A 23,689-nucleotide genomic window follows, 5' to 3' on the forward strand; every position below is an offset into this window, starting at 1 on the left:
CTTTTTCATGACCCACTATGAACATTCAGCACACAAAGATCCCCATATACTACATCACCCCCTATCATCCGGCTAAAGAATAAAAGCTAATTAGGCTCAAAGTAGTTAACAAAGGATAATTTTTTCGTTAAGGACGGTGTTTGGGATAATAATGTGGCTAACAAAAGATGGCCTAAAATCATCTCCTAATCCTGGGCACAACAGCAACCTCATCACAGAAACCATGGCAAGTTCTAGAAGATCACCTCATGCATGACAAAACTCATAACAAATAATAAACTGTGTATGATAAACAGTTATGGCTCAAAATCTCACAGGTTTATTCAACGTCCAAAAGTCAAGGTTAAAATCATTCTTGAATTATGCAAATTAGTTCCAGTTATTCATCAAAGAAAATCAAATTCCAATTTTTTTTCACAGAATTCATCATTGGCATCTCACCAGAAATCAAATGGAGCAATAATCAACTCAAAAAAATCACACACCACCAACCAAGCAAGATAAAACAAAAAAAAAAAAACCAACAAAAATAATAAAAGTGATACACATATCTACTCTCACCCCCCTCCCAAACTTATTACAGAACATAAGTTCGAAAATAAGTTTGGAGGGATGATGATATGTGTGTCACTACTCACAGAAACACATGCTCCATGGTGGTGATATGGACAATGCGCGAATTCCCGCATCTTCCAAGCTCAACTGCACTAAAACCCCAAAACAAAGAGAACAACGAAAACAAAGAAACAAAAAGCAACTAAATGAAAGAAGAAAAAAACAAAAACAAAAACAAAGAAAACGGTTGGGTTACCTCCCAACAAGTGCTTAATTTAACGTCTAGAGCTCGACGATACCTCATAGCCTCAATGAACATTAAACGCAGCGGGGGTGACAGACCGCCCAACACGAACAGAGGTAGAGGACCCATGCGCATCAGCTACGTGAAAAGTGACGCTTCCATTCGGCACATCTATCATAGCTCGCCCCGTAGCTTCCATTCGGTACCAGACGCTGCAGCTGGGGGCGAATCCTAGATGGGAGGATGTAGCACATCTGTTCATACGAAAATTTCATCCTCCTGGCCTCACTCTGAAATTAAAGATGGACATTGTGCAGTTCCAACAGTTCGAGAGAGAAAAGCTAGCATAGACATGGGAGGGGGCGAGATTTTGAACATATTAAATAGATATGTATATTGATCAGTTATATTAGTTTGCTTGTAGAATTCATTGATTTTGTTCATTATTATCATTTCTCACAAAAAATCAAATTCTTAGAATAAATCCAGTCCTTTCATTATTTTGAATCTAAGGGCCACGATTAAAAGCTGAATTAAATAGATTTTCTTAATTCAACTAATTAGAATAAAATAATTAATCATTCAATGAATCAATGAATCATTGCATATCCAATCAATTGCGTGTTTTTTGACCTTCCATATTCATTTCGTTGAACAAAGTATGTTTCATGACACAGTAAATTAAGTTCGACAAATCAGTAAAAAATTGTTCATTATAATTAATAAATTATTCATTCAAAAAACAACGAAATAATCGAAGAATATACTAAATAATAAATGAAGATTCTTTGACCACCAACATAATATGTTTGACATAAAAATGAATATTATTCATCGAATTTATTACATTGTTCATCGTAATTAATAAATTATTCATTAAAAAACAACGAAGTAATCGAAAAATATACTAAAAAAATAACTGCTAATACATATCATATTACGAATATGATCAACAATATAATGAACAATGTCATTAACATGTCTTGAATGAAGAACATGGAAAAAATAGCGCCAATAATTTAGCTAAATGAAAAATGCAAGTTTCAATAAGGTTCGTGAGTTACGATAACTAATACTCCCTCCGTCCCATGAATCTTGACACGTTTGGTTTCGGCACGAGAATTAAGAAGTTATAGATTAGTGTTTTAAGTGTGTAATTAATAAAGTATAAACGTAATAAAATAGGAGAGACAATGTAATAAAAGTGATAAAGTAGGAGAGAGAATGTAATAATTATTACCTCATTTAGAAATGTATAAAGATTCGTGGGACGGCCCAAAAAGGAATACGTGTCAAGATTCGTGGGACGGAAGGAGTATATTTTAATTAAGGAAACAAATCTTCCAAAAATAAAATATCAACATTAACATATACTCCCTCCGTCCCAGTATAAGTGTGATTTTTTTTTGGCACGAGAATTAAGAAAAATGTATTTTGTGTGTAAGTGAAAAAGTGAAAAGGTGTTTAAAGGGTAAAACTTTTATCCAAAAATAAAAGAGTCTCACTTATGACGAATCACCCAAAATAAAAAAAGTCTCACTTATAGTGAGACGGAGGGAGTATATAGAAAAACGATTATTGCCTAGTGTTTATTATTAATGTAGCTTTAATGTAATTAAATAACACTAAAAATTGGAAAAATCAATAGGCGGATCTTGTAAATAGATGATCCAGATTTCTTCTTAATTCTACAAGCATTTACCTTTTTTAATTGTACCATTATCTCTATATGTGTGTGTGTTGTGTGTTGTGCGTGAGATAGAGAGAGTGGTCCTTCTCTTGCCAACTTTGTCTTTTATGTCATTGTTTGTCAATCATGGACACCAACAACAATTCCAACCAAAAGACAAATACTACTAATATGTTTTCTCTCTTTATTACATGTTAGGTGTACCCCTCCCCAGATAATATTTTTCTCTAAGTTTCTACTTTTTAAAATATTTTCTCAAAATAAATATTAAATTATATTTTTTTTTCTTTAATATCTTAATTATATTCTAATTAGCCAAGAGCACATAAAATTAAGGAATTATTAAGTTAAAACATCGAGATGTTTATATGTCGCCATCATGATTATCTTTTACTCAGTTACACGTTTTGTTAACAATGATGATACTATCAATACGTGCACCATATTTGATGGAGTATTATTTTACTCAAAAAAATCAATTAATCATTGGCTTATCCTTCATCTAATCCAAGGTAAAACTCTATTAACAGATGATGAATAACAGTATTTCCACAAAACCAAATAAATAAATAATTGATACTCCCTCCGTCCCAATAATCTTGTCCCACTTTCCTTTTTGGGTTGTCCCAATAATCTTGTCCCATTTCCTTTTTGGGTAAAAATTAGGGGAGCATTACTTAACTTAATGAAGGCTGATTTTAATTAAGTTCCTAATTAAGTCAACATCTATTAATCAATTCTAACCCTAGTCTATCACAATTCTCACTCGGCTCTCTCTCTCTCTCTCTCTATCCTGCCGACTTCTCCTTCCTCCTAGAAACCCTCATTCCCACCGGCGCCGCCTCCCATTCTTCTCCTTTACACGGTGCCTCGCGCCGTACAACCGGACGGTGTACCGGCGCCGTTACGATCTATCAGCGATTGAGTTCAGATCGACACAAATCTAACTCTTGTAGCTGTTGTTCGGCATACTCGATTGAGTTCAGATCGACACAGATCTTAGCCAAGCCGGCTTAGATCGGTAAACCGCAGTGATGAGCAACCTTTGGGAAGCCTACCTGAGCGGCGCTTACATTCCAGACACGGAAGATGAGGACTACACTTTGTGGGGTGTCCCGCCGGCGGTGGATTGCCCGTTCTCGGCGAGTTTCTCGGAGATAGAGGAGGAGTCGGAAGTGGTGGAGGAGGCAGAAGCTGGGCGTGAGTCGCCCGGAGCCCTAGCTCCGGCGAAACCAAGGTGGTCCTTGTTTAGGCGTCCCATGCCTTTAAATCCATCTATATCTGTTATTAACCCTTCATTTGAACCTGAAATTTCTGATTTTGATGATGGTTCCTTGTTTTGTGAGGAAAATTGGGACGAGGTTGTTCGTTATTGTGGTCCAGAGGCCACTGTGAGGAAGTTCACGCACTCTCCTGCTATGTTGGCCTTCCTGAATGGCCTGCTCTATTTTCCCGAATACTGGGTGAGGTCCTCCAATTTTATGTCTTCCTTGTATTTGTGCTTGGTATAGGCTCACTTGGCAGCCTTTGTTTTGTATGGCTTTACATGTGTATGTGCTTGGTATAGGCTCACTTGGCAGCCTCTGTTTGTTGGCTTTACATGTGTATGTGCTTTGTATAGGCTCACTTGGCAGCCTCTATTTGTTGGCTTTGCATGTGTAATGTGCTTGGTATAGGCTCACTTGGCAGCCTTTGTCAATGAGTTGTTGGGTTATGGTTAGCATGTTTGAGATGATGAAATTATGCTCAATTATTGTGTGAAGTAAAATATTCTATGATTAACAAGAAAACAATGAGAAAACATGGTTTACAGCCCCTAATAGGCGTACATATGTTGGTGTGTGCCCTAAATGCTTATATATGATGGTGTGTGCTCATCTGTAGCTGTAATTATGCTTACATATGTTGGTGTGTGCCCATATGTAGTGCAATAGATTGGTGTGTGCCCATATGTACAATGTCTAAGGTTTACAAAACTAAAAATGCATTTCAAGTGTGAGGCAATCTGCATTACATCCTTTTGTTTACAAAATAACCACTGCATTACATCCTTTTGTTTACAAAAAAGCCACATGAACCGCTATTCTTTACAAAATGTGGCAGTCTGCATGAACTGCTATTCTTTACAAAATGTGGCAGCCTCTAAAATGTGGCAGCCTGCATGTCCTGCTATTCTTTACAAAATACAGCAGCCTCTCAAATTCATGCTACTTCAATACCTAACCCATTCATTTGGAGTTTAATTTCATCTAAAGAAATTGAACTTATGCCAAGTGAATGCCTTAGATGATCCATGCCACTTACTATTCCATTTTCCATGAGATAGTTAATTGCCTCCTTAACTAAATCATGGGGAACTTGTAAGTTGAGTGGTAACTCTCCTTGTCTAATAAGTGCTCCTTTCTTCATGTGAGGAATTTTGTAGGTGTTGTGCCCTTTGACCTTTAGAATTTCAGTCAAACAGCCTTGAAGGCTCAAGAAAACATTGTTTAATGTTACGGGAGATAGTTCATCAAATGAACTCTTGACTGCCTCCACTAATGTATCTATGTTGGTACAAACTGATTCAGTTTGTAGGCTTTGAATAGCCCTAAACCAACCTAGATCATTAATGTTGGTATCCGGTAAGTTCGGTGGTTGATGAACAATCTTTATGTCAAAGCCATCCGAGCTAGCAGCCTGTCTAAAATCAGGATCACTGTCTTTAATGTGCGGTTTTGCGTTGTCTTGTTGAATAAAGATGACCCTACTAGCAAACTGTGGCCACTTGGCCTTAATTGCAGGAATGATCTGCCAACATACAATTGAAATAACAATTCAGCCCTAATTAAATTGAAATAACAGTTCAGCATTCATTAATGTTACATGAGATAGTTCATCAAATAGAAATAACAATTCAGCCCTAATTAATGGACAACCCATCTAAAACACAACTTAATTCAATACATATCATACTAGAGTGACATACAGGACATATTTCATGTGAGTAAACTACCTTGTTTATAATGCAGTCCTTAATTACTTCCTTCGTGATTGATTGAATGGGCTTTTGCTCGAGTGTACCAGCCTCCCTGTTTTTGCTATTCCTCTTGGCTGGTACATATTCTGTAAATGGGAAAATCCCTATTTTCCCATCAAAAAGAACTGTTCCATCCTCTGCAATCAGTGGTCTGCAGACAGCGCACATAAACATGACATTAGTGATGAACTTTTTATTTTTGCAACTCCTTTGTGGTTCAGCCTCGGTTGGTGTGAGATAGTATCGATGATTTGATTTGGTTAAGTAAAACCATTTCTCATCGATATGCACCGTGTTGTGCATGCTCTTGTATTGAAGCACCTTGAGTATTCTATCATACTCGATTGCTTCAAGAGAAAACTTTAGACGTATCAACTTATTAGGGGCTGTTAAATTGGGCTTAATAGCACTAGTATGAGCCCTGATCAAACCTTTGCTTACCCATCGCCCAACTGTGCTCTTGCTGCAATTAATTCCACGTGCTAGCCTTCTAATAGTTGCTCTTTTGTTTAACTCCATGCTTGAAATTAATTTCAAGTCTATTTCAACTCTTTTGCGCCTTGTTTTGTTGATTTTCCCACTGCATGAATGCATATGCTCACCTTGGCTTTGCTGTTTTTTGGCAGCGTTCCATAGGCGAGTCACCGTCCGCCGACAAACGCCGAACTTGACAGCAGCCTCCTTCATTTGGCCACGTTTTGGCTTCCCACCGTGGCTGTCTTCAAGCACAAATTGGATGATGGAGTTTCTCTCTCCCGTGGTTAGATCGTTGCGCCTCACCATGGTTGATTTTGAAGTTATTTTGGTGATTTTGTAGTAGGTTCTTCAATTTTCAGATTGTGAATGTAATAGGCATTGTGAATGGCAGATTTTATAGATGTTGGAACTTGTGTTTTGGTGGGAATACTTGTAGCCGAAACTTGTTGTTTGAATGAAAATTTAATTTTCAGCCAAATGTTCCCTCTCTTTTAATTTTGGTATTGAAGTCTACAATTGGCGCCACTTTTTTAATTACAGCCGAAAAGAAAGGGTGACAGCCGAAAGAACTGTTCCACTCTTTAATTCAGTTTGAGTTTAATTGAATTTCAGTAAAAAAAATGAATTATATTTATAATCTAATTGAATTTAAAAATAAACTAAATTGTTAAATTTAAAATAAGTTAGTCAATATTTTAATGAAGTCAAACACAAAGATAATAAGTTCATACTTACTTTTTCTAAAACAAGTGGGACCTTACAATTTACAACACTAACTCAACACTCCTTAATCTCCGTGCCCAAAAGAAAGGGGACAAGATTACCGGGACGGAGGGAGTATTAAACGCTTCGTGTATATATATATATATATATATATATATATATATATATATATATGGGTAAATATCACTTTAACTATTCTTGCACTATTAGAATACTTAAAAATATTTTTTTAAATATTGAATTATCAAATCTATATTAATTATACAATTAGTTTATTTTTTTGGCTCTAAAAATTTGATATGGCTCGTTAAATATACAACAGTGTATTTTTGAATTATTCTTTTTGAAAACTTAAAAGGTGAAAAATGGATTAAAGATACAATTGATACAAAATTAATAGTTCAAGGTTTTAAAAAATATTTTTGATAGTTCAAGATATAATTGATAATGCAAAAATAATTGGATGGTTTAAAGTGATATTTATCTTTTATCTAGAAAAATAATATAATTGATCTCTTGTATGTACATTCGCATGGTGCGGGCCACTCACACACTTAATATGGCATTTTATAAGGAAACAATAGGGCCAAATGGCCCTATTCAACATACAACATCAAATTTTGTCCACCATTTGAAAAAACATAAATTTTGGCCATTTTTTGTGTGTCATTACTATTCTACCCTTCTCTCTCTCTCCTCTCTCTTTCTCATCACCCTCTCTCTCTCTTTCCAGCGGCGCCGAGCTTGGAGAATTCGTCGGAGCTCTTGCGGCTTGGGCAGACTTCGTCGGAGTAGAGGATGAGGCGGCGGCGGTGGAGGAAATCCGGTCCTCTGAAATCGGCGGCGTGGAGGAGGTCGGTCAGGTGGCGGAGGATGAGGCGGCGGCGGCGGCAGATCTGATCTGATGAGGCGGCGGTGGATCTGATCTGATGAGGCGGCGGCGGTGGATCTGATCTGATCGTTGCACCGCCTCCTCCATCGGCAGATCTGATCTTCGCCTCCTTCGATTTCAGCCATCAACAGATCTGATCTGATCTGATCCGATCTGTGTTGCACGTATGTCACTTATGGCACTAATAGTGCCATAAGTGCACACTTCCCCCTAGGGTTTAGATATTCCATTTAGGGTTTAGATTATTCATTTGGGGTTTAGATGTTCCATTTAGGGTTTAGATTATCCATTTAGGGTTTAAATGTTCCATTTAGGGTTTAAATAATATTGTTGTTTCTGTATTTGTGCTGCACGTATGGCACTATTAGTGCTATAAGTGCCCAAATAACCATTTTACTTAGTTTTATTTTGAATTTCCGTTGGCACTTATGGCACTATTAGTGCCATAAGTGCCAAAATGATTATTTTACTTGGTTTTATTTTGGCAATCCAATAAGTGCCAAAGTGCCATAAGTGCCTAACCCGACCCGACACGCGACCCGCGTGCCTGATCCTACCCGGTCCGCCTCATTAAGGGCAAAAGCGTCCAAATCAATAAAAATAGCCAAAATTTGTGTTTTTTCAATGTGTGGCCATAAATTGTGTTTTATGCTTCATTTTGGCTACTTCAAAATTTTACTCTTTTATAAAAATATGGCGAAACCCTAACCCTAGCTTCCCCGCAATAACCTTCTTCTTCTTCTGATCGCCGGCCGATGGCTGAAGCCGAAAATTCTTACCTTCGCGGTACTGGTGGTGGTCTTAACCTTCCGCCGGTCTCGTCTAATTTCTCTCGACCTACGCAATCTGCAAAACATAGGCATGAAAGCTTGAAATCTACGTCAACTGGTGCAGTGGTGGTGTCTGCGCCGGTCATCTCGGTGACTGCAACTGAAGCAGAATCGGCTTCTGCGAAGCTTATTGGAGGAAAGGAAGTGATTAACCTTGATCGCGATTCTTCGCGAGGGAATTCTAAGATTGTTTTGGATGGAGAAAACAACGTCCGATCATACGCAGACATGGCTACCAACCGTACGCCTAAAAGACCTGACGTTCCGGCCCATCGGTTCCAAGCCTTGCGACCCACGAAAGAAGGTCAGTCCTTCACGTTCAAACCTCCTAAGGAACTGCTGCTGAAAGAAAGGGCAGACTTTGCTAACGCCCTTACAGGACGCATTCTCCTTAAACAAGGAGATAAACCTAGGCCTGCGCTAGCGGTCAAGAACGAACTACAGCGAATTTGGGGTATTGGGGCTTCATGGAAACTTATCCCGATTGGCAAAGGGTATTATACTATGGTTTTCTCTTCGGCTGAAGACAAAGCTAGAGTTAAACAGAAACTCGTTTGGGAAGTTTTTGGTGGACTGCTTCGTCTGAGGGAATGGAGCAAAAACTTTGATTCGTTTAAGGAGCACTCCTCGCTTGCTAACGTGTGGGTCAGAATTCACTATCTACCGATTGAATACTGGCATGCAGAAATTCTGACGGGCATTGCTAGATTTGTGGGACATCCACTTAAAATTGATGGGGCAACTGCGCAAAGGGATTTTGGCCAATATGCTCGTTTATTGGTGGAGCTAGATATGTCACAAACTCTTCCTACTTCGCTGCTTATTGATGGGGGAGAAATGTCTTTTCATGTTGAGTTTTCTTATGAATACTTACCATTTTATTGTTCCAGGTGTAAACAAACAGGACATACTCCGGAAAAGTGCCGCAAAGGAAAGCAAAGGGAAGAAGTTGCGGCTGACCACAAGCAGCCTGTCTCTGCCAAGGTTTGGCAGCCAACTACAGCAAATGAACAGGTGGAAGAGGAAATAGTCCAGAATATAACGAGAGAGGAAGATGCTGTTCATGACCAAACTCAGCACCAGCAAAGGCCGAGCACCACAGCTGGAAAGACTATACCGGTGGTCCTCGAGAATTCTAAACAAAACTCAGGAAACAGATTTGAGATTTTGAAAAGCAGGGAAGAACAGATTGCAACGGAGGTCTCTAAGCAACTTGTTAATTTATCTGAGCAAGAGAATGGATCATCAGAAGATGAGGAAGAAGTTGATGCTGAGCTAATTATGGAATCTGATGGGAAACTCAGGAATGAGGATACTGAGGTTCTAGGATTGATAGACGAGAACAAACTTCTGGAAGCGAATGGTGCCGAAGCTGTGGCCATCGAGAATGCGATGAAAGCTAAGCGTTTGGAGCAAATTTTAGCTATCGCCAAAGCTCCTATGAAAGTGGGATCTCCGCCAAAGAAAAGAGGCAGACCTTCGAAACAAGCTTTAGCGGCCAAGGCTGCCCAGACCGAAGATAAAAAGGTTACTGAGCTGAATAAAGAAACTCGTGATAGCATCAAGAGCCGTCTGCGGCACTCAACTGATACGGGGTTCAAAGCGCGTGATTTTGTTATTGAAAACAGCTCGAGAGCTAGCATTGTAGCTATGGATAACGTGGCTAAGGAAAGTTAGGCTTCCGAAGTGGAAAGAAGCGATGCTTCTTCCACTCATTCACAACATTCCACATGAATGTTATTGCATGGAACATCCGCGGGGTGACGGATGAATCCAAGCGTTTGCTAAAAGAACATTGCAGTTCTTTCTCCCCCATTATTTTAGGTTTGATCGAGCCTAAAACGGCTTTTCATAGAGTTCGTCATTCTTTTTGGAATTCTTTAAATCTCCTCCCGGTTCATCAAAATTGCAGAGCTTCGAGATGTTCGAATATCTGGGTTTTGTCTCATCCGTCTGTGATTTCCACGGTTGTTTTTTCTTCTGATCAGATTGTAGTGGTTGACTGTTTTTGGAATTCTTTTCAATTTAGAATTGGGATCGTTCATGGTTCCAATGAACAAATTCCACGCCGTGAGCTCTGGGCTGATATTCTTAGCCTTATCACTGCTAACACTATCATCATTGGGGATTTCAATGCCATCAAAGGGGCTCATGAACGAATCAGCACTGTTATGCCGCACCGCGGATCGTGCTGGGATTTCTGTAACTTTATTAATGAGTCCCAACTCATTGAATCTCCAACGGAAGGTTTGCGCTTCACTTGGTCGGGACGCAGATTTTTACCTCATCATGTTGAATCGGTGCTTGATAGAGCTTTATTTGCTCAAGGATTTGCCTCTTTATGGGACTCCATCGTCACATCCGTTCTCCCGCGTCTCACTTCGGATCATTCTCCCTTGGTGTTGCAATGTAAGAACTTCACACCTGCGGCGAGAAGACAGTTTCGGTTTCTCAACATGTGGATTCTTCACCCTTCTTTCATGGGCATGGTCAAAACCTCGTGGACGGCCCTGATCGCTTCTCCCTGTCCTATCATTCGTGTCATGCAAAAGCTGAAACGGCTTCGCGTCGAGCTTCGGGTTTGGAACAAGGAGGTCTTTGGTAATTTTGACCGAGCTTTAGCAGATGGACAGCAACTTCTGAAGAATGTTCAGTCTAGAATATCGGAGATTGGGTACACTGATGAGTTATTCGAGGAGGAAATTAGGATTGAAGCAGAGATCAACGTTGCTCTTGCCAGGAAAAGTAACCTGTCCCAGCAAAAAAGTCGAGCTTCGTGGCTCATGGATGGGGATAGAAATACGGTGTTCTTTCATAGACTTGCCAAGTTTAGAAAACGCAGTGTTTCGATTACTAGATTGAATATTAATGGGGCTGATGAATATAACCAGAACGTTATTGAGCAGCATATTGTCAACCATTTTTCGTCCCTTTTCTCTGATGATGGCAGCCCTGCAGCTGATCAGATTGAAATTGACGCACTGATCCAGCCGCGTATTTCCGAAAATCAAAATAGGCTTCTCACTGCGATCCCGGATGAAGGTGAAATTTCGACAGCTATCTTTGACATGGATGCGAATAGCGCCCCCGGGCCTGATGGATTTTCTGGCTTGTTCTTCCATAAGTGTTGGCAGATCATTAAATTGGACGTTACTCAAGCTGTTCAGCGTTTTTTCACTCATTCTTATCTGCCTAGTGGGTGCAATGCAAGCACTATGATTCTTATCCCGAAAAATGAGACTGTTTCGGTTGTGGGGGATCTTAGGCCAATTGTTCTTTCGAATTTTTTCTTCAAAATCATTTCAAAGATTTTGGCCTCCCGCCTTAGCTCGGTCGCTGCTTCGCATGTCTTGCCGAATCAATTTGGTTTTATAAAAGGCAGAAATATCCATGACTGTACTATGCTCGGTTCTGAGGGATTTCATTGCATGGAGCGCACAAACAATGGCATCAACATGGCTTGTAAAATAGACATTCGGAAAGCTTTTGACACTATTCGCTGGGAATTCATTTTTCAAGTTCTTAGAGCTAATGGCTATCACGAGACCTTTATTAATTGGGTGTCGATCATTTTTAGTTCTGCTAGAATCTCTATTCTTTACAACGGCCGTCTCACGGGTTATTTTCCTTGCTCCAGGGGTGTTAGACAAGGAGATCCTTTATCTCCTATTTTATTTGGGATTGCTGAAGACGTGCTGGGTTTCTTAATCAACAGCTGTGTGGAGTCGGGACACCTAAAACCTATGAGTTTTAGTCGGTCGACCCTCTTCCCGACCCATCTCTTTTACGCGGACGATGTCCTCTTATTCTGCCGCGCGACTGTTCGTAATGCGAGGAAAATTCAGGAAATTTTTTATTACTACGGGAGCCTCTCCGGGCAGAGCTGCAATCAGGAAAAGTCTAACCTTTTCTTCGCCCGTCGTGTCCCCACTGACAGGAGACGTCAGATTCATCGTGCTCTTGGCTTTTCAGTTGGCAATCTCCCGATGACTTATTTGGGGGTCCCTATCTTTGTTGGTCGTCCTCGAGCTTCTTATTTTATGCCCATCTTCGACCGGATTGTTCAGAAGTTTGCTAGATGGAAAGGACTTCATCTCTCCATTGCTGGCCGGCTTTGTCTTGTTAAATCGGTGATTCAAAGCTCGATTGTTCATTCTATGATGATCTACAAGTGGCCCAAATCTCTTCTTCACTCCTTGGATAGGAAGTGCAGAAACTTTGTGTGGACTGGTAATACGGAGCAACGCTCGAGCTGCCCGGTCAGTTGGGGTCGAACCTGTTCACCTTGGGAAGAGGGTGGACTGGGGGTTCGATCGTTCACTTTGATGAATCAATCTTATCTCATGAAACTTGCTTGGAAGATGATTAAAGGGGTAGATTGGGCCCATAAGGTTATGCGATCTCGCTATCTTACGATCTATGGGTATGCGAAGAATAACATTGCCAACTCTTCTGTTTGGCTTGGCATAAAGGAAGAGGTGAACCATCTGGTGGATGATTCTTATTCGTGTGCAGGTCGAGGTGATTGCACTTACTTCTGGAAAGACGACTGGCTTGGTTATAAGTTGATTGACAAATTGCATATCCCGTTTTTCATGCATGAGTTCCTGAACTTCCCGGTGACTGATTACTTCTTTGATGGCGTCTGGCACTTCTCTGCTGCCTTTGTGAATCGCTTTCCTGATGTTGTTGCTGATATTTTGCTTCTCCCTATGAATGGGGATGTTGACGTCAGGTTCTGGAAACATTCCATTAAAGGAGATGTTTCGGCTTCTTTAGCTTTTTCTCACCGTTGCCGTCGGTTCCCTGAGGTGCACTGGGGAAAATGGATCTAGGAATCTTACATCCCGATGCGACGTTCTATTCTCTGCTGGAGGGTGATTCATGGAAGGCTTCCCACGATGGATATCCTTATCAGACAAGGGCTGGTTGCTCCTAATTGTTGCTATCTTTGCTTGGGCAACGCCGAGTCTATCTCGCATATTTTTTGGAACTGTCCAAAGGTGAAGTCGATTTGGCGGGAATTCCTGGTTTGGTTTGATAAGGAGGATTTTATTGAGTGCTTTGACATTCATTCCTTTCTGGTATTGGCTTGGTCGACTACCTTCAGTTCTCAGCTGCTTACGTTCTGGAAGGCTGGCATTATTTCTTTGCTTTGGAAAATTTGGGACGCTAGGAATTCAAAAATTTTCGAAAATATTCACTTTGATGCTCAACGTGTGCTGATTTTCGTTAAATCGTTCTTTAAGGAGATTGAGATCAACTTTCATAACATTGGCTCCACTGACAGTTCTTGGTCGGACTATCTGACTACTAGGAGGCTTGGGATTCAGCAGAGAGCCAAACCGCCTCCTCGTATGATTGAGGTGCATTGGTGGCCTCCGACTCATAATTGGATGAAAGTAAACACGGATGGGTCTGCTATGGGCGCGCCGGGTATCATTGCAGCAGGCGGTGTCTTTAGGGATAATTGGGCGATGGTTCGTGGCTGTTTTCATATCAAAGGAGGGGTGGGTTTCGCTTTTGAAGCGGAACTTCTGGCGATTATCACCGCCATCAATTTGGCTCATGATAGGAATTGGCTGAGGTTATGGATTGAGTCCGATTCTATGTATGTGGTAAGACTCCTTGAATCTCGCTCTTCAGATGTTCCTTGGCGCTTTATGAATCTTTGGCAGAACACCTTGCGGATATTACAAGATTTCCAACTTATTATTACTCATATTTACCGGGAAGGAAATCAACCTGCTGACATTATGGCCCACAACGATCGTACGGAAGGATGGTGGCCGTTTGCTATCAATGAAATTACTTTGGCTGTGGCCAGAGACATGTCCACACACAGTCATGTGCGTACTGTTCTGGGATAGCTGGATGAACGCGGTGATGGATGCGGGGGGTGCGTTGAGTAGGTTACACGCTAGATTGGGTTGGATTTCAATGCGGACTGCCAGCTTGAGGTTTTCCGAAGCAAACCAGATGGAGTTGTTTGACAGCCGCTCGAAGCTGCGTTTTAGCGCTGTGATGGATACGCTGCACAGGACTTGCTTGGCTGCCTGCTTCTCCGGCGCAAAGCTCGGGCAGTTTTCTGCTCGGAGCTGTTCTTCTCCGACGTGCTGCTTTGCGCAGCATGCTGCTGAGATGTTTATAAGATGATCCTCTCGACGAGGTCTTGTGCTGGTGTGGAGGGTGCGCTTGTTGATTTTCGTTGTATTGTTCGTTCTTGCTCCGCTTCGGGTGGAAGATTGAATGTTCTTTGGTATGAGATTCTTAGGCTGTTCACTTTCTGGCGACGGCATCTCACCGGCCAGAATTTTCAGCTTATCAGTTTCGTCCGCAAGGAACTACTAGCGACGGCGTATTACCGGCTGAGTAGTTACCATTGCGAGGTTCTTGGGCTTCAGTGCGTTGGAAAGTTACCGGCGACGGCGTATAACCGGTTGTGTAGCTTTGTTTTTGTTGGTTGGCTTTGTTCGGCCTTTTGCATTCGTTCTGTTTGGGATTTGGGAATGCTACCGGCGACGGAGTCTAACCGGCCGTGTAGTTTAACCCTTACCGTTCGGCATTTTGGCGACGGCGTCTCACCGGCCATTTGCCTTTTTTCTGTTGTTCTTTTTTGGAGGAGAGCCGGGATTGTTTGGGGACGATGGTTAGGCCGGAGTTCCGGAAACTTTCCCTTCCACTCTTCTCCTCTTTTATTTTACTCCTTTAGACGGGTACTCTTTTTCCTTTTCCCGATTTTTCCCATTGGGTTTTCCGTGAAAAGGTTTTAATGAGGCTCGGCCCTTAGTCTGTTCTCCTGTGCTTTCAAGGGTTTCTTTTTTAATAAAATCGCATTTTAATAAAGTATTTATAAAATATTCTATTAAAATATATAAATAGTTCGTATCGTACAAATATCTATACTGTAAAATTAAAATACTTACAAAATATTAATATATGAATGATCTATCGTATAAATGTTTGCACAAACGATCTCTTCGAAAAACAAACATTGACCCTTTCTTTTATAGAAAAGTTATAAACCCTTTGACAATGAAAAGTAAGGGTATATCATGTGAAGAATTTCAACCTTTTGCCTACTTTATAGCTAGACTTAGCAATTAATGATTATTCATCTAAAAACTTCAACCCTTTTATGACTTTTTGTATATGTATATGGTGGAGATTTGATTAAAACCATCCTTGCAATTTAAAAACGTAAACATGTTTCTACGGTGGGTTAAGTTCTAATGAAATTATTGTTTTTTTTTTAGAAGTGAGAATAATGATTAAGTTAGTATATAGGGTTGAATAAGGTAGTATATAGTTTTGAATAACGATATTCAAAAAATTAATAAAAATTTTGCTCATTTCAAAATTCGAATTCAGGTTAAATTTTCTCCTTCCAGGCAAATATTAATCATAAGATACATTAAACCAATACCTACAAATCAATCTAAAATCTAATTATATATGAGCGATCTCATTAGAATCATACATTGGAAAATGTTCAAGTAAGTACAAAGATTTAAAAGGAGAACAAAGAATCATTTTAAACCATTGGATCATGAAGATCAACGATGGATTATCTTGATGGATGAATACACCACATGAGTTTGAATTCTAGATGGAGCGTTTTTTTTCTTTTCTTTTCTTTTCTTTTCGGGATGCAATTAATTGCATAACAAATGCAATAACTTTACACGAGAATGCAGTGTTCTCAATTATCATTTTAAATTACAATTTCACTATAATCAACCCTTATATATATATATATATATATATATATATATATATAGGATCCTTGTGTTGGTTTTTCCCAAGGGGTTTTCCAGCATAAGGTTTTATATAATGAGGCCTGGCTTTTAGTCTGCTTTTTCTGTGATGTTAAGAGTTTAGGTTTCTCTTTTTTCTTTTCTTTTTTAATATAAGCTGTATTTTAATAATATTAGAGAGAGATGAGATTTTATTATTTTTTCTAAATAACGCTTGATTAATGGGTAGGGAGTCGCATGGTTTTGCCGTCTAATTTTTCTTAAAAAGCCTTGAAATCTTCATGTGATTAAGGTTCGTCCGTTGCGGTTGTTGTCGATAAAGCCGGCCCCTCATAACATTTTCTATTCTTGTCCCCTACTTAAATTTAATCTTTGTGGTGCCTATTTGCGAAATACTTAGTTTTGTTTGAATATAATGCTAGAACCATTTTAATATTATAAGGTTGTCTCACTTATTTTATTACAAAATCTGCTAAAAGCTATGTGTCACTCTGCGCATGGGTCGGATCAACCCAAACTCGAATTTGATTCATTCAACTTTATCAAAAAAGCATAACTTATAAATTTTGTATTTGATAAAGTTGCTAATTTCATTCAATCATTTGTTTAAATACAAATTTCATTCGGTCTTCGGGACATCAATAGAAGAATCATTTATGTTAATTACATATAATAATAAATCAAAATTCTAAAATATTATATAATAAATATGTTAAAATTATGAGATTGAATCTATAAACAAACCAATGTAATGAATGTCAAATTAGCGACTATTTAAATAGATTTAAATTTTATAAAATTTGTAACTTTATAAAATATAAATTTTATATAATAACCTTATGTACATAATTAAACCAGACCATTTTTTATGCTCATTATATCTATATAACTTTGCAAATATTTTTATACATAAATTTGCTCGATTTATTAAATTTAATTTTATAACATTAATTTTAAAATAATGTTATATTATTTTAGTTGGGTTTCGATTTATTAAAACACTGATAACAATTGTGATGTTGGTAAATCGTGAGTGAATACGTGCAAGTAACATGAATAAACATAATAACAACTATTTTTATATGTATTTAAATTTTAATTTATACTATTTTACAGATAAATATTTGGGTAAATATCATGAAAACCCCTGAAGTATACCCATTTTATCAAAAATACCCTGAAACTTTCAAAATGTTCTCTAAACCCTCAAACTATCAGGTTTTTATCAAATATATCCCGCATTTATTTTTCGATCACAAAAAAAGTGATGTGGCTCGCCGAAAGCCACAATGTAATTTGTATTCTATTTATTTAAAATGCAATGACAAAAACGACATTGTTTCGTACCATATCATTTTAAAAAATCCACTCTGAAATTTAAAATTCACTCCTATCGTGTTTGAAATTCACGCTAATAACCTATAATTAGAGATAAACACGATAGAATATGGTACGAAACGAAGTCATTTTTTTCATGTCATTTTTAAAAAAATAGAATATAAATTACATTGTGACATTCGGCGAGCCACGTCACGTTTCTGGTATATCTGCAAAATAGATACAAGATATATTTGATAAAAAAACCTGATAGTTTGAGGGTTTAGAGAACATTTCGAAACTATCAGGATATTTTTGATAAAGTGGGTATAATTCAAGGGTTTTCATAATATTTACCCTAAATATTTTATCAGTGGGTTAGTTGAAAAAATAGGTTAAAGATGACACATGTGTCTTTTTTCAATTTCAAATAAAATATAAATAGTTTCAATAAATTTAAATTACGTGTTACCATAAATCCATATGATTATTCTACCAAAAAAAGAAATACATTTTTATTTTAATTTTTGCAAGAGTGCAGAGAGAAAAAATTTAATTTCTATATTTTTTAATCTTAAATCTATGTTCTATTATATACAGAATTAAAGTTTTTATCAAGATGATTAATTAGAGAAATATATTGAATATCTTATCATAAGTGAAACTACACAATTTTTTGAATGAAAGGATGAAGAAAAAAAAAATAGAAGAAAAAGAAAAGAGAAAAATAAAGAAAAAAAATAATAATAAAACTGATTTTTTAAATTATGGTTGTTAAATGTTACTATTAAAATTTGTGATATATAGATTTCTGCACCAAATTAAAGATTTTGTTATGAACTTTAATTTAATATACATATTGGATATTTTTTTCATAAATCAATTTTAACATTTTTAGATAACAAAATAGAAAAATAAAAAAAGAAAAAGAAAGAAGTAAAGGGTGAGAAATTTGTTGGAGAAAAGTGACGAAAGAGAAAATGTGTGGGGAAAAAATAATCGCTGCAACTCGACTTTCATATATTGTATAGATATAAATTTATATTGCATATATTCTTTTATTACTGAAAAAATATTCAATATAACATTTCAAATTAAAAATCATGATACGATATTTAATACTCTCTCTATTCACAAAAAATAGTCAATTTTTGTCATTTTGGGATGTCCACAATAATTAGTTTATTTATATTTTTGAAAACTATTTATCACATAGTGGATCCTATTCTCCACTCACAATGCAATTAATTATCATTATTAAAACTACATTTTAAGTGAGACTCTTTCTCCACTAATAATAAACTAATCAATTTTCATTAAAACTCGTGTTGTCCCCTACTAGCCCCTATTTCATTAGAAGTTCTAGGACTGTTTTTTGTGGACAAAGGGTGTATTTAATACAAAAATTATTAAAAATATATTTAAAATAAATAAGATATAACAATTTTTTAAATTTTTAAAAAAATGTCTCCATTTTTTCTCTCATCTCTCACATGTTCTCTCTCTATTTTTTTTGGCTATCTCACTTATATTGTCACTCACATGTCTTCTCTCTCCTCTTCATGCTCTCAATTTTACGTTAATTAACTTTTCTTTATCTTTTCTTTTCTCTCTCCTATTCCATTTAACTACTAAAATATCTCTCTCAATTAATGTTGTAATTACAAAAATGTGATTAAATTGACGGGAAAAAACTAATGTTTATACTATTAATTATATATAGATGATTATTTTTGTTATAATTTTATAAGTGTGAATATATAAGAATGTTTCTTTATTTCTTTTTACTACATATGTATTTCTCCCTTTACAAATCTAGTTCCAATTATATAGGTTGATTGAGTTTTGCACAAGGATTAAGAAAAATCATTAGATATGAAAGTTAAACAAACAATTTTTAATATACTCATATATATCCTTTGAAAGTTCGTTATTGCTAGAGTTGATCAAAGAGTTAAATAGAGATCTGCTTATAAATGAGCTAAAACATACAACTTTTTATGAAAATAAACATATATATTTAGAATATTTGAAAAAAAAAAGATCAATATATTGATACGGAGAAAGTAATAAATCACTACTTTCAACTTCTATGCTCTTTTTAGTTATAGGGTTGGTTCCGTTGGTTTCTCATATTAAAATAATATCATATATCCGATTTTTTTTGTTTAAGAATTATACTCCCTCCGTCCACGAATCATCTTCCTGTTTGCCTCTAAAATTTTGTCCACCAATTAACTTCCTACTCTGCTTTTTGGACATATATACTCTCACTTACTTTTTAAATTACTACACTTTACCAATTGGACCCACCACACTTTACCATTACTTGTCTAATTAATCCAATTTTGAAGTTAATTAAATGGAGTAGGATATTTCGAATTTTTCATTTTATTTATTTATTTTCTGAATTTTCAATTTATTTATTTTCTGAAAAATTTATTTCCAGTTTATTTATTTATTTTCTGAATTTTCAAGTTTATTTATTTATTTATTTTTGAATTTTCAGTTTATTTATTTCCAGTTTATTTATTTATTTATTTTCGAATTTTCAGTTTAATTATTTTCCAGTTTATTTATTTCCAGTTTATTTATTTATTTATTTATTTTCTGAATTTCAAGTTTATTTATTTATTTATTTTTGAATTTTCAGTTTATTTATTTTCCAGTTTATTTATATATTTTCTGAATTTTCCGTTTATTTATTTATTTATTTTCGAATTTTCAGTTAATTTATTTTCTGAAAAATTTATTTCCAGTTTATTTATGTATTTATTTATTTATTTTCTGAATTTTCAGTTTATTTATTTATTTATTTTCTGAATTTCAAGTTTATTTATTTATTGAATAGGCACTTTTGTTTAATGTTTTCTGAATTTCTAGTTTTTTTTTTTTAATTTTCAGTTTATTTGTTTCCAGTTTATTTATTTATTTATTTTCGAATTTTCAGTTTAATTATTTTCCAGTTTATTTATTTCCAGTTTATTTATTTATTTATTTATTTTCTGAATTTTCAGTTTATTTATTTATTTATTTATTTTCTGAATTTCAAGTTTATTTATTTATTTATTTTTGAATTTTCAGTTTATTTATTTTCCAGTTTATTTATATATTTTCTGAATTTTCAGTTTATTTATTTATTTATTTTTGAATTTTCAGTTTATTTATTTCCAGTTTATTTATTTATTTACTGAATTTTCAGTTTATTTATTTATTTATTTTCAAATTTTCAGTTTATTTATTTATTTTCTGAATTTCAATTTTATTTATTTATTTATTTTTGAATTTTCAGTTTATTTACTTATTTTTCTGAATTTCAAGTTTATTTATTTATTTATTTTTGAATTTTCAGTTTATTTATTTCCAGTTTATTTATTTATTTATTTTCGAATTTTCATTTTATTTATTTATTTATTCTCTGAATTTCAATTTTATTTATTTATTTATTTTTGAATTTTCAGTTTATTTACTTATTTTTCTGAATTTCAAGTTTATTTATTTATTTCCAGTTTATTTACTTATTTATTTATTTATTTCCAGTTTATTTATTTATTTTCTGAATTTCAAGTTTATTTATTTATTTATTTTTGAATTTTCAGTTTATTTATTTTCCAGTTTATTTATTTTCAGTTTATTTACTTATTTTCTCAATTTTCAGTTATTTATTATTATTCGAATTTTTCAGTTATTATTTCGAAAAAATTATTCATTATTTATTTCCATTTAATGATTCTGAATTTTAGTTATATTATTTATTTCTGATTTCAAGTTATTATTTATGAATCGGCACTTTTTATGTTTTTCATTAAATGCTTTATTTAATTCACCTATAAAATAATGCCAAATATTAGGCAGATAGTAAAGTAACAAATACTTAACACTACCTTTTAGTTTTCACACCACTTTACACAACTTTTTCAGCTCTTAAAACCCTCCGAACACCAAATAGGAGATGATCGTGGACGGAAGTATGAGATATCTAATATATAATCAAATAAGCAAGTCGCATATATGTGAGGCATCTACACCACACAAATGTGAAAAAATAATCGCACACAGACAAAAATGAACCCAAAACTTTGAGCTAGGCCTCATTGACTCATATATCCTATTGTCATGTATCACAATTTATTTGGAGTCTAGATTTAATGTCAAAAGAAATTGCACTAGTGCAAATTTCTTAGATTTTTTAAACTAAACTATACCAACATTTTAGTCATACGATTTGTGCGGGTAAACGTTTTTTAGTTCTCGATTTTTTAGGGAATGGGCCAAATATTGTAAAGTACACTTACGAGGGTATTAAAGTCAATAGTAATTGTTAGAAATGGATATTGGGCTCATTCCTCCCTTAAAAGGCCTTATAAGGGAGAGGGTTGTCTCACCATATAAAGTGGCTCATGCCACTATCTCCAATCCAATGTGGGACACTTCAATACACCCCCCGCACGCGCAGCGTGGACTATCCCAAACGCCATCTGTTGACAACGATATTGGGGGGCCCATCATTGGATTGGGTTGGTTCTGATACCATGTTGGCCTTTTAAGGGAGGAATAGGCCCAATATCCACTTCTAACAGTAATCCCCACAAATAACATATTGAAAACATAGCACGAATAGTTTATTAATTAGTAATAGAAATGAAATGAACACACTAATACTAATCTCCTTGGTTTTGTACATTGGGCCAACCTTGATCTGCCTGCGACTTCACAAACTGAGCCAATAACTTAATCTCGTCTTCGCTCAATCGAGGCCCAAATGTGCACTGACCTCTGGGCCTGCAATTCTCACCGAACCCCTACACCAACACCCCATCAATCCCTCACCACTTTTCCAACACAGGTCACAGCCTGTTTAGCTAAGTTTGTTTTTTATAACTTATATAATGCCTCTAAGTTGTTAAATAATTGAATTTATAAGCTAAACGGAGACTTTTTTGAGTTAGAGACAGAAATTAAAATAGAGATGAAACAGAAAGAGTATGTATTAAAATTATAAATCGTAGTAGGGTTATTTTTTTAATTGGTTGTTTCTTATAAAATTATACAAAAATAAGTTGGAATTGAGGAATTTTTTTTTTATTTTTTATTTTTAAACTTATTAGCTGTCAAAGCAAAATAGCTCAGCCAAACACCCTGTTAAATTCATATTAGTTCTTCTTGAATTTTAAACTTACCGGCATTCTTCCTTTGCCATGGTATGTAACTCGATAGATTTCCTCTTCCGTATCAACTCCATTTCTGCACAACACACAACTCAGCTAGAGAGAGAGAGAGAGGCCACCAAAGCACGCTGTTTCTTTACCTTTGAAGATCATTCGAGAAAAGCGTTGCGCCCTGAAAAATACAACCAAATCAGTTTAAAAAACACACAGATTTGATGATTGAGAGCCTATTTTCTGCGCCTGAACTCACAGGCTGTATTATGTTTCCCCCGGCATCGTGGCATCCAATGCAAGACCGGCGGAACAAGGTGGCGCCTTTATGCACATCTAGTGTTTCTCCCAATGACACTGCACATTACAGAATGGCAACATCACTAGAGGGAAAAACAGTCATTTCTCCAGTTTCTCATATGATGGAAAAATGCATCTCGACTCTCATCAAATTATTCACAGTTTCATCTTGATTCTCCAACAGCAGGTGTGATGGCAGCAGTGAAGCTATTATTATTACAAGCAGATGATTTGTAACTTTGGAGAGATTAAGAATAAGGTTTGGTTTTTTTCTTTTACCAGGGGGGTTGGAGATGGGAGTAGATAAGGTTACAACTGCAGCCACAAGATGTGGGGCCAAGAATTTCAACAGCTTCACCTTATCTTGTTTGTGGAAGTTGCCATTTGCTTCATGCTCCCCCAAAATCTTGAATTTCTTCCGCTGCAAAAACTTGAAATAGTCTCCAAATTTGTTCTCCACACATTACCAACAAATTCAAGTAAGGAAAAGAAAGAACTAGGTACCTGTTTAGAGAGAGAAGAAGCTTTGCTAGGTGCCACTGCCACTGATGCTAGTTGCATGTTTTCCTGTCTTTGCCCTCCTGTGGAATTCTAAGCAGTAATAGTGTCAGAATTTCTTGGTTCAAATTGAATAGAACGACATAGCATTAATACTAAGATATAAGGACTTGTGACATGCTCACTTTATGGCCTGCAACTATAACAAGGATCATAAGATCTTATTCG

The 23,689-nt window shown here is 36.0% G+C and overlaps 2 protein-coding genes across 5 annotated transcripts in view; both read right to left on the minus strand.

The window, feature by feature from the left end:
* LOC131025745 (uncharacterized) overlaps positions 1-23,689 on the minus strand; it is a 774,387-nt gene that overhangs the window by 158,302 nt on the left and 592,396 nt on the right. The window lies entirely within an intron of this gene.
* LOC131026320 (cytochrome c6, chloroplastic) lies at positions 821-23,649 on the minus strand. 4 transcript variants are annotated; one of them, XM_057956166.1, is made up of 6 exons: positions 23,468-23,648; positions 23,243-23,393; positions 22,923-23,020; positions 22,813-22,844; positions 22,685-22,748; positions 821-1,089 (listed from the first exon to the last, which is right to left on the minus strand). In XM_057956166.1, the coding sequence occupies exons 1-6, from the start codon at positions 23,522-23,524 to the stop codon at positions 934-936; spliced, it is 558 nt and encodes a 185-aa protein (XP_057812149.1). In that variant the 5' UTR covers positions 23,525-23,648; the 3' UTR covers positions 821-933. The 4 variants fall into 4 exon arrangements, with proteins under 4 accessions (XP_057812149.1, XP_057812150.1, XP_057812152.1 ...); XM_057956167.1 differs by having other exon boundaries at positions 837-1,089; positions 23,243-23,384; positions 23,468-23,635; XM_057956169.1 differs by lacking the exon at positions 821-1,089 and adding an exon at positions 22,103-22,306 and having other exon boundaries at positions 23,243-23,384; positions 23,468-23,649.

Source organism: Salvia miltiorrhiza, chromosome 5 (assembly GCF_028751815.1).
Source record: "Salvia miltiorrhiza cultivar Shanhuang (shh) chromosome 5, IMPLAD_Smil_shh, whole genome shotgun sequence".
Classification (NCBI taxonomy): domain Eukaryota; kingdom Viridiplantae; phylum Streptophyta; class Magnoliopsida; order Lamiales; family Lamiaceae; genus Salvia; species Salvia miltiorrhiza.